At 41.1% G+C, this 11,747-nt stretch overlaps 1 protein-coding gene across 1 annotated transcript; it reads right to left on the minus strand.

Moving 5' to 3' along the window:
• Positions 1-2,373: 2,373 nt before the first annotated feature.
• cxcr2 (chemokine (C-X-C motif) receptor 2) lies at positions 2,374-5,368 on the minus strand. The gene is made up of 2 exons (XM_086266532.1): positions 5,220-5,368; positions 2,374-4,938 (listed from the first exon to the last, which is right to left on the minus strand). The coding sequence occupies exons 1-2, from the start codon at positions 5,292-5,294 to the stop codon at positions 3,877-3,879; spliced, it is 1,137 nt and encodes a 378-aa protein (XP_086122658.1). The 5' UTR covers positions 5,295-5,368; the 3' UTR covers positions 2,374-3,876.
• Positions 5,369-11,747: the final 6,379 nt, after the last annotated feature.

The raw sequence follows: 11,747 nt of genomic DNA on the forward strand, positions 1-11,747 counted from the left end.
AAATGGGCAAAGTATGTATTTTTCTGACAACCTGCTAGTAACAATGAACCTAAATGTTTTTTAAAATCTCCAATCTCCAGCAAATAACTTTGAAAGACCAACATCAACTACTGAGCACTGTAAAAAAAAATGATAAGAAAGTCTGGCTTCTTGGGAATAAAATATAAAGAAACAACTGGTGGCTCAAGATTTTTGCACAATACTTGGTATAACACATGAAAAGAAGGTTGGATTTTATAGTCGGACAAAAGTTCTGTTGTTTGTTTGTTTTTTCATGCAAATGGTTAATCACCAGATAAAATTATTATTTTTATTTATTTGTTTATTTATTTTTATTTATTTATTAAAAACACTGCATTGCAACAACTCTCACAGTGAACACATACCTCCATCTTCCTTTTAGCTTCTTTTTCTTGTATATCTCATTATTTTGTTTGTTTTGTATTCCTGACATTATTTGCATTTTTCAGCTTTTCTTTTTAGTTAAAATATAGATATATAATTATATATATAGCACATCAAAAATATATAAGACAAAGCACATCAGCGTGTCCTGGAAACAAGGCCACCCGTGAAGGACAGCTCACATATCAATACACTAGAAATAGCCCAGTGGTTAATAGTTAATAGTTAATATTTTAGCACAACATTCTGGGGATCTGGTACTCCTCCCCTCAGACATTTGACCTGCAGGGGGGCAAAACGCTGATGAGCTTTTGTGTGTTGATTTGTGCAGCAAATGTTTTTATTTATAGTATTAACATAGTGGAATAAAATGCAATGATGTTTTGTTTGTATTTTGTTTTGCTTTCAAACAAGTTGTGTGGGATTCAGAGCATCAGTGTGTTTTCTGTGATTAGCGTACACCTGTGTACACCTGTGAAGTGACTGTTTTCATGGTGTTTTTGACTATGTTGCAGAGGCTGACTAAAAACAAAAATGTCACACAATATCGATTTAAAATTATTACGCAGATAAGCAAAAATAAATTCCTCTGAATATGGAAACGATGCCTCACCACTGGCATGAAAAATGTCCTAATATGGGACATCCTCCTTCTCCTTTTTCATTCTGCTTCTCTGTGACTAAGGTCACAACTGTGCAGCCTGTGTGTGTGCGTGGGTGTGTTCTTGTGGTAATTCCTTTTACCACAAAGTATATTCAGCTCCAGCTCCAGAAATATGCTTTTTGTGCAGTCTTGCCTCTGTGCATCACCACAGGGTGTTTTAAGTCTAACAAAAAATCAAGATATGATTGAAGTTAATTTAATAGTTTTACTAAAATGATTGTATTAAGTATTGTGCTATTTTTACCCCCCACAGACACACACAAACACACACGTCATCTTTAGAGGCTCAAACAACTTTATTTTTTTAATCCTTGGATTAAAACCCTTTGCTAACAATGAGGGCCTGGAGTCTAGAACATGCTGTATTAATTGTCTTGAGATTAAAATATGCAACTTCCTCCCATTCTGCCTTTTACTGCAGCCACTTTCAGTTCCTGCTTATCTGCGTTAACCTCTAGTGTCATGATGATCCACAAATTTGTTATTAGGAAGTGTTTTTTCTGTGTAAGTCCAGGGGCAAATGCATCTGTTCTGTTAACTAAAGGAAGCGTTGATTACGTCTAAGAGCTCTGAAAGTGAGGAAGCACCTGTAAGAGCTGGTTGAACTCTTGAACCTAAGCTTTGTTCATTTTTTTCTGTTTTTATTTCTTAACCTTCATGTGCAAGTCTTCTGTCAAAATATTCCCAGTAATTTAATTCCAGCAGAATATTTGATGCACTGCTGCCCTCACATGCATTTTAGTTACTTTTAGTTAATTATTAGGCTGTTCAGGGGTTAAAGTTGGCAGTGCTGAATGCTGTTGATTATCTCAAAATACAGCTCCATCTCCCAGAAGAAAAGCCTTACAGCTGGTGGGCCTGCTCCACATGTTTTTGGAAAAGGTGCTTTGAAACCATCACATGTGTGTTTACATGTGATTGATTCTGTTACAAAACTCCAACAGAGTGGAGACTGTAGTGGGGGCGTTAAATCTGAGATCTGCAATAAAGTTTCATTTTGAAGTCTGCCTCTTCAAGGAAGATCTCTATCTGTAGGAATTTTCAAAAAGATTTTCTGCCACAGTGCTGAACTTTCCTTTGTAATATACTCAAATGTCGATTTAGTCACTTTATTAGGTTGTGCAAAAGATGATTGTTCGGGTAAAAATACCTCTTAGACAGCTTGTTCATTCATCAAGACGCAGAACCGGAAACAGGGAAATGGCCAGACTACCACAAAGTGTGAGACGACGTTTATTTGAGTTTAGCTGCAGACGGAATTTGACAAATATGCTTGAATAGAAACAAATCTGGATATACCACATTTTCCTAAACACATATTTAGTAGTAACACAAGAATAAGCTTGCATAATGGAGACATTTAATTTTGAAGCACAGTGCGGTGCACATATATCATGCAGTTTTAATTTTGAAGCAACACTTTGCAGACTCATTCGCACATCACTTCACACCTTCAAGTAAAAAACAGAGTCAAAAAAACACACATTGGTTTGATCATGCAAGAAACAGCTTCTTTGACAAAACAGTATCTTAGCACTGATTACAACACAAACTATCAGTTTCTACAGAGTTTCTGTTACTTAAATGAAACCTTTTCATCAAAGAAACAAACACAACTTGTTTTTGAAACAGACGGCAGATTTCACCACTGCTTCTTCCTGTGTGAAAGATAATATCAGACTGAGACTTTTTTTCTTCACTACCGCGTAGAATAAGGTAACAATATTTACTGGACAGCCTCAGAATAATGTGCACAATATCACATCAACACTGGATTTTTAAATGTTTTTTATTCTTAATGAACAAACACACTAAAGCGTCATTAGAACATGTACAGCAACAATATTTTTGTGAATGCTTAAAGCACAAAACCTGTCAAACTAAAATTTCTATACCACTTTTATGGTTTTATTAAACACTTAAAGTGATTTACAGCACAAGTTAACATGAATATCTGTGGGAGAAAGCCAGTGTGTCCAGAGGAAACCCTGGCAGACAAGGCAAGCTCCACACAGGAAGGCCCCGACTTTCTTTCTCAGAACTCTCTTGCTATATGACAGTGCTAACCATGTTATCTGATTCTCTTTTTAACTTGAACACCTGCGTTCTTTTTCTCTGAATTCTCACTGCTTAGATTCAGTAATCAATATTCGTGCTGAAATAATACTTCAAAAGTTACACCATACATTACACCACGAGAGATCCAGGTGAGGCACTGAACTCACTATTTTATTTCAAATCTGGTAGCAACATTGTTACTAATGAACCAAGTTCATTTTGGGTATTTTTTGGAAATTCTAGTAATAGAATGGAATGAGTTAAACTGAGAAATACTGACCAGTTATTTAGAAAACAAAATCCTCCTGTTAACCAAAGGAAACAGCTGAACTGGCTGTGTGAAATGCTAACACCCAGACACATCTGCATATTACTATTTTTACTACCAGATTTCGTTCTACACAGATGTTTTCTCCTGTTTTCTATTTTATCTTAAGCCAAGCGATGCTGCTTTCTGCTACCTTTTCAATCTCAGCAAAAGAAAGAAAAAGACAATTCGCTCCCCCGATATCTGTTCCTGGAAATTCACACGACTTGCAAAAGCAGTTATGGAGTAAAAAAACGTGACATGTCTAGTTATTACTTTCTCTGAATTTGCTATTTAGGGCTGATGGTGTATATGTGGTTTGCATCAATGTACTTTCTGGATCTTTAGTACATTGCACTTTGAGGACATTTGACCAGTTGAAGATGCATTTTAAAAAATGACCACCACCTGAGCCTGTAAATAATCATCCATCAGGGCTTTTTTACATTGTGACTGAGGTGTTTCTGGATCTTAAGCTGCCTACACTGCCAGCAGAGCCCTTCCTGTAAGCCATCTGGAGCCTCTTGCTGATGAGGCCGTGTCTGTAAAGAGCTGAGAGCAGCTGGTTACGGAACTTCTGCCCAACAAAGGCGTACAGCACCGGATTCACTGCACAGTGCATGAAGGCCAGAATTTCGGTGACACTCAGCATGGCAATCACTGTGTAATGAGTTTCACATGTAGTCAGTTCCAGAGATCCTCCCTGTATGAGTGTGTCAATCAGTACAGTGACATTATAAGGCAGCCAGCACAGAATGAATGCCAGCACAATGGCCAAGATGACACGCATAGCTTTGTGCTTTTGTTGGTTGCGTGTGTGAAACAAAGTCACCACAGTCCAGCCATAGCAGACAGCCATGACCACCAGAGGCAGGAAGAAGCCCAGTGTATGCCGCAGAACGCGTAGAGTCACTCGCCAGCGATCGCTGCTTTCACCAGTAACGTTTTCAAAGCAAATGGACACTCCAAATTCAGTATCTATGCTCTCCCTCTTAATCACCACTGGTAAGGACAACATTACAGCCACCAGCCACACAATACTGCAAATAACTTTGACCAACAGGTGATGGGAGGACAGGACCCGCGTAGCTCTGACAATGGCAAAGTATCTGTCCACACTGATGCATGCCAGCAGGAATACGCCACTGTATGCAGATGCCTCCTGAAAGCCTGAGAGGAGTTTGCACAGGAAGTTTCCAAAGATCCAGCCAGCATTACATTTCACAGCCCAGAACGGCAGGGTAAGACAGAAGAGCAGGTCTGCAATCGCCAGGTGCATCAGGTAGATGTCAGTGCTGGTTTTACTTTTCTTCATATTGAAAACGACAAAGACAACAACACTGTTACCTACGATGGCGAAAACAAACACGATAATGTAGACTACGGTCATCCCCATGTTGTTAAATCCAGGCACTGTTTTATTGCAAGGAGAAGATTCTGAAATCATTTCTTCATCCTCGTCATAGCTGTAATTTAAATTGAGATTGCCCAAATTGGAGAAGACCTGCAGGCGGGCAAAACATAACAATGTGTTAATACTAGGATACAGGTAGAAATAGTACAGTACAAAGTAGATGGTGCTTATTGCAACTATTTTAGTCGGTAGTACTAAGATGAAGACAAGTTAACAATAAAGCAGCAAGTTGCAGTCATCATTGTGTCATAATATTTAGAAATAAAATTTGCAAGAAAACCATTTCTTAGTCTAGCACACATCCATAGTCCCCTTTTCTTTTGCTCACATTCACAACAAGTGCACCAATGTCAAAGATATCCACTGATTACCTCTGATCCTTTCACAGCTTGATTGGTGAGAACAAAACACTTCAAAACAAAAAGTATGAAAAGTTGTTGCTCCATCGTTTCTTTGTGATGTGCACAAGTTGAACACCTTGTCAGGAGTGTTGTTTTTGCTCAGAGATGTGCTTAAAGTCCTTGTGAAATGGTTGTGCAGAGCTGTGTTGCTGGTGCTTTATTAGCAAATTGTTCAGCTCAAGGGAAGTGGGCAAACCCACACACACTATCTGCCTGTGGCGATCTACATGAATAAGATGACAACAGGTTGTCTTCTAAACCATTTTGACAGATCTCTCAGGTAAATGTCAGACAGGAAACATTATACCAGTGAGGCACTTTATGTAAAAGTCACTTTGTCTAATTTGATCCTTTGGCAGAAAATGTAGATAATTTAAACTATAAACTGTTTTTTTTTCTTCTTCTTATTTATTTATTTATTTATAATTTGCACGTGCAAAATACATTGTCTACATTAATACAGTCACCAGAGCCCCATCAGATAAGGAGCTCAGTTTCCATTTTAGTGCTGCCTTTCACTCCGTGTTGCATTTAACCATCGAAGTTCAAAATTGTTCATTTGGGGGTTTTTCCCACAAAATGGAAACTTATCATTGCCTCTGTTTTATTGTGTAACGTGTTTTTATCAGAGAAAATGCCTTGTTTGGAATTCCTTGTTAGAAGTTTCAAGCAAGGGCAAAAAAAAAACCCTCTAAACTTAGTATTTCCTGTTTGATGCTTAGTTACCGTGTGCATGTCTGCGGCCTTGGGAATCGTCTTATTTTGCACATCTTTCACCTTTACTTCACTAGAAATTTAAGTTTTCTTCTTTCTTCTTTTCCCACACATTGGTACATGAGTATACATGTAATACTGTGAATAAGCAAAAGCTGTGTAAATGTAGAACTTCTGCAATATTGCTTTATATAGATTTGCCAATTTACTAAGAATTCAGGGGGATGTCAAATGACACACAAGTTTTGCATTTGCGTGGTTGAATTTATTGAATTTTCACGTAATATGCAATCCAACCCCAGAAATAAAACCTTTAACCCCAGACTTCCTGTCTTCACTTTTAGTATCCAATATGGGCAACAAAAAACAAGTTGAGCGCCTGATATAGTCCAATGAGAGTCTGTGAAGTTTTCAAATGTTTTACATCCAGAAACTCCTCCATAGATTCTGGAGCTTTGTTCATCTTCATCATCATCATCATCTAAAACTTAACATTTGGAGTATGTTTGGAGTATGTTTTTGATAAGTTGTCATTATACAGTATTTTTGAACTGGTGCGCTTTTTAAAATTTTGACATTTTCATCAGTAGGGGGCAGCACTTATCTGTGTTCAGAGAATAGATCATGTGCTTTCAAACTCTTAGGATAGATAGTTTATTTATCCCCAAGTCGAAATTCAAACATCCGGCTGCTCCATCCATGCACAAACATCTCTCCAGTCATAACCATAAATAAATAAACGAAAAAAATAATGTTTAAAAGGACTTAAATCTGACATTGTCCATTATAGATTTCAGTTTGTTCAGTGGCTTTTTTCACCAGCTTGCCCAGTTGCTTAGTGTTTTTGACCATTAAGCTGGGCCCCAACACACAGCAGCATTAAAACAGAGCACTGGCCACCACAGTATGATCAAATGCATATTCAGTATCTCATCACACACCAAAAAACCTCAGCAGCTGCAAGAAGACGAGGTGGCACTGCCCCTTCTTGTAAAGAGAATCAGTACTCTTGGGCCTCTTGTCTTTCAATAGGACCCTCAGATATTTATAAATGGTAAATGGTAAATGGCCTGTATTTATATAGCGCTTTACTAGTCCCTAAGGACCCCAAAGCGCTTCACATATCCAGTCATCCACCCATTCACGCACACATTCACACACTGGTGATGGCAAGCTACATTGTAGCCACAGCCACCCTGGGGCGCACTGACAGAGGCGAGGCTGCCGGACACTGGCGCCACCGGGCCCTCTGACCACCACCAGTAAGAGTGGTGGTCAGGACACTGAGGTGGTGTATAAGAGTACACCACCTCAGTGTCCTGCCCATGTATGGAGACTGATGATTGGAATGGCCTAGATCTTCTAAAAGCCATCACTATCTCCTTGGTTTTAGCTGTATTGAGGTGGAGGCAGCTCCTACTGCATCAGTCCCTGAAGGTTTCTACAAAGTTCCCTGTTTTAAGAAAATGTGATTCTGTTCCTTTTTTGACCTTTGAATGGAACATCAAGCTGATCCACAGATACATGACTAATGAGAGACCTCTAGCCACTCAGGAGTATCACTGTTAAACAATGCTTTTGTGGTTCTTACACAAAGTGACCACATGAAACGAAAGTCGAATGAGAGTTTGAATAATAGCACTGTTATCTAGGAGGCCCATCCCACCACAGATGTTCCTCGAGTGTTCTGACATCACCACCATAGAGCTCATTCACTTGTGAATCCTCGTGACCCTTGACCACCCTTCTACCTACTCAGCACATACTAAATCTAAACGCTTCCCATAATAACCCTGCTGTGTCAATTTAAAGACTTTCTCCACCTGTAGGACCACATGCTGGTCTAATCAGCAGATTCTAGCCTGAAACACTGACCACAAAACCCAACAGATGCCCAGAGAAGATAGTTAAACAATCTTGCATTTACAGTGGTTAACCTTCCTGCCTTCTTGGGACCTTTTTGTGCCACTGCTATGTGTTAAATGGCTGCCATTTCCACTGTGTTCAGTGGAATATAACCAAACTTGCCACAGGATAGTTTTTACCTGTCAATGTTAATATTCCAGTGTGAATTCCTTAAATCAGCCTAAAATGGCTGAGCAGCAGAAATCCCCACACCCATCACCCTGGGGACCATTTTCTGCCCATTGACTTCCATTATAAATGCTATTTTTCAACCCCAAATTATCATCATATGATTTTATTTTTTCTTCTTTTCTTGGATGTCAATGAAGACTCAGGGCCTTGAAGTTTTAATTTTTAAATTGCAAAAAAAATGCAAAAAAATAATGGCAGGTCAAAATGTATGTTGGTGCCAATCTTTGGTCCATCTAAAGGCCTACTTATAATGACAATCACATATTACTTCAACTGGTTTTTTGTGGAAATATTTAGTTTCGTTTTTTGGTTTTTGGGGCTTATAACACAGGGCGCTCATGTAATAACACTGGGATTTGAAGGGTTAAAACAACGAAAATATAATTAAAACTTTACATGAATATTTCAGGGAGAAGTAGTTTTACAAGGTTGGCTAATTTAAAGTGGAATAAGATATGGATATATGGTCTTTTTATGGCGTGGCTGAGAATGGTCCCTAGGGTGATGGGTGTGAGTTTTTTAAAGGATGGCAGGAGGGTTAAAACTGTAAAACCTTTCAGTACATCCTTTGGCAATAGGGATATATTTTTCTGCCGTGCTCTATAGAACTTCATCTGCAAGAACTTGACATGACAACGTAGAAAACAAGGCCTCTCTTAGTTACATCAAACACTTCCAGGCATATAAACACTGAGACTGAACACAGAGAGGAGGTACAACACCAGGTGGACTGGTGTCAGAATAACAACCTGCCTGTAAATGTTCAGAAGACTAAAGAGATGGCTGTTAACTTCAGGAAGAGCTTAATGGCCCACACTCCACTGCACATCAACAGTCTGCTGTTGAGATGGTCCACAGTGTGAAGTTCCTGGGTGTGCACATATCAGATGACTCCTCCTGAAACCTGAACACCACCATCACGAAGAAAGCCCAACAACGTCTCTACTTTCTTAGGAAACTGAAGAAGGCAAGTCTTCCTCCTCCCATCCTCCCATCATTTTACCATGGAACCACTGAGAACATCTTCTCCTGCTACATCACCTTCTGGTACAGGAAATGCATTTTTGCTGAAATGAAGTTTCTGCAGCAGATAGTGAGGACAGCAGAGAGGATCATTGGAGGCCCTCTCCCATCCATCTCCCAACTCTACGACAGACACATCATCCGACGTTTGAACAGCTTAGTGAAGGACACTTTCCACCCCTCACACGCACTGTTCTCCCTCCTTCCATCTGGCAGACGGTTTTGCAGGATCAGAACCGTAATGGCCAGACACTGCAAAAGCTTCTTCCCCCAAGCAGTCAGAGCTCTCAACTAACTACCACCGAAGGACTGATATACACAAAGACTTTCACAAACACCTTACAATACTCACCAAAAGACTTAAAAACAACAAAAACTTCCACAAACCCACTACAGACTGGACCTGGGAACAATATGCTTATTTGCACTCGGTCACATAGTTACAGAACACACATCTAAATTATACTATATTTGCACATTTTCCATCTTGCACATGTCTTGTCTACAATATCCTGACCATAACTTGAACCTAGTATTCAATACCTACTGCACAATCCACTTCGTAGTGTCTTTGTCGTGTCTTTTTTGTATAGTTAGTATTGTATAGTTATTATTATAGTATTGTATAGTTAGTAATTGTACCTATTTATCTCCTAATTTTACCCAAATTTAGCAAGTTATTATTTATTTTTAATTCCTAGATTTAGATCTCTTTCAGATTATATTCTTATAAATGCACCAGGGGGGCATTTCGCTATATATATATATATATATATATTAAAAAACAAAAAACAAAACACCCAGCACGCCCCTGCGGGCGGTTTATCCTTCAAGCTCGGGTCCTCTACCAGAGGCCTGGGAGCTTGAGGGTCCTGCGCAGTATCTTAGCTGTTCCCAGGACTGCGCTCTTCTGGACAGAGATCTCCGATGTTATTCCCGGGATCTGCTGGAGCCACTCGCCTAGCTTGGGAGTCACCGCACCTAGTGCTCCGATTACCACGGGGACCACCGTTACCTTCACCCTCCACATCCTCTCGAGCTCTTCTCTGAGCCCTTGGTATTTCTCCAGCTTCTCGTGTTCCTTCTTCCTGATATTGCTGTCATTCGGAACCGCTACATCGATCACTACGGCCGTCTTCTTCTGTTTGTCTACCACCACTATGTCCGGTTGGTTAGCCACCACCATTTTGTCCGTCTGTATCTGGAAGTCCCACAGGATCTTAGCTCGGTCATTCTCCACCACCCTTGGGGGCATCTCCCATTTTGACCTCGGGACTTCCAGGTTATACTCGGCACAGATGTTCCTGTACACTATGCCGGCCACTTGGTTATGGCGTTCCATGTATGCCTTGCCTGCTAGCATCTTGCACCCTGCTGTTATGTGCTGGATTGTCTCTGGGGCATCTTTACACAGCCTGCACCTGGGGTCTTGCCTGGTGTGATAGACCCCAGCCTCTATGGATCTTGTGCTCAGAGCTTGTTCTTGTGCTGCCATGATTAGTGCCTCTGTGCTGTCTTTCAGTCCAGCTTTGTCCAGCCACTGGTAGGATTTCTGGATATCAGCCACCTCCTCTATCTGCCGGTGGTACATACCGTGCAGGGGCCTGTCCTTCCATGATGGTTCCTCGTCTCCATCCTCTTTCTTGGGTTTCTGCTGCCTGAGGTATTCACTGAGCACTCGGTCAGTTGGGGCCATCTTCCCAATGTATTCTTGGATGTTCGTTGTCTCATCCTGGACTGTGGTGCTGACACTCACCAGTCCCCGGCCCCCTTCCTTCCGCTTAGCGTACAGCCTCAGGGTGCTGGATTTAGGGTGAAACCCTCCATGCATGGTAAGGAGCTTTCTTGTCTTTATGTCAGTGGCTTCTATCTCCTCCTTTGGCCAGCCTATTACCCCAGCAGGGTACCTGATCACGGGCAGGGCGTACGTGTTGATGGCCCGGATCTTGTTCTTACCATTCAGCTGACTCCTCAGGACTTGCCTGACCCTCTGCAGGTACTTGGTGGTTGCAGCTTTTCTAGCGGCCTCTTCATGGTTCCCATTCGCCTGTGGGATCCCCAAGTACTTGTAACTGTCCTCTATGTCTGCAATGTTGCCTTCTGGTAGTTCAATCCCCTCAGTTCTGACTACCTTCCCTCTCTTTGTTACCATCCGACTACACTTCTCCAGTCCGAACGACATTCCAATGTCATTGCTGTATAGCCTGGTAGTGTGGATCAGTGAATCGATGTCTCGTTCACTCTTGGCATACAGCTTGATGTCATCCATGTACAGGAGGTGGCTGACAACTGCTCCGTTCCGTAGTCGGTATCCGTAGCCAGTCTTGTTAATGATCTCACTGAGGGGGTTCAGGCCTATGCAGAACAGCAGTGGGGACAGAGCATCTCCTTGGTAGATCCCGCACTTGATGGTGACTTGTGCTATGGGCTTGGAGTTGGCCTCTAGTGTTGTACGCCACATCCCCATTGAGTTCCTGATGAAGGCTCTTAGGGTCCCATTGATCTTGTACAATTCTAGGCATTCCAGTATCCAGCTGTGGGGCATTGAGTCATAGGCCTTCTTGTAATCAATCCAGGCAGTGCACAGGTTGGTCAGTCTGGTCTTGCAGTCTCGGCTGATTGTTCTGTCTACCAGTAGCTGGTGTTTTGCGCCTCTGGTATTCT

Source organism: Aulonocara sp. 'chitande type north' Nkhata Bay, linkage group LG16, assembly GCF_057382095.1.
Source record: "Aulonocara sp. 'chitande type north' Nkhata Bay isolate Kocher_YH1m ecotype deep benthic linkage group LG16, A_spYH_male_GT1.1, whole genome shotgun sequence".
Classification (NCBI taxonomy): Eukaryota; Metazoa; Chordata; class Actinopteri; order Cichliformes; family Cichlidae; genus Aulonocara; species Aulonocara sp. 'chitande type north' Nkhata Bay.

Excerpts from the sequence above, each read along its gene's own strand:
- cxcr2 (XM_086266532.1), bottom strand. The coding sequence starts at position 5,294 with ATGGAGCAACAACTTTTCATACTTTTTGTTTTGAAGTGTTTTGTTCTC. Across the intron at positions 4,939-5,219 it reads AAGCTGTGAAAGGATCAGAG|GTCTTCTCCAATTTGGGCAA; the intron begins GTAATCAGTGGA and ends GCCCGCCTGCAG.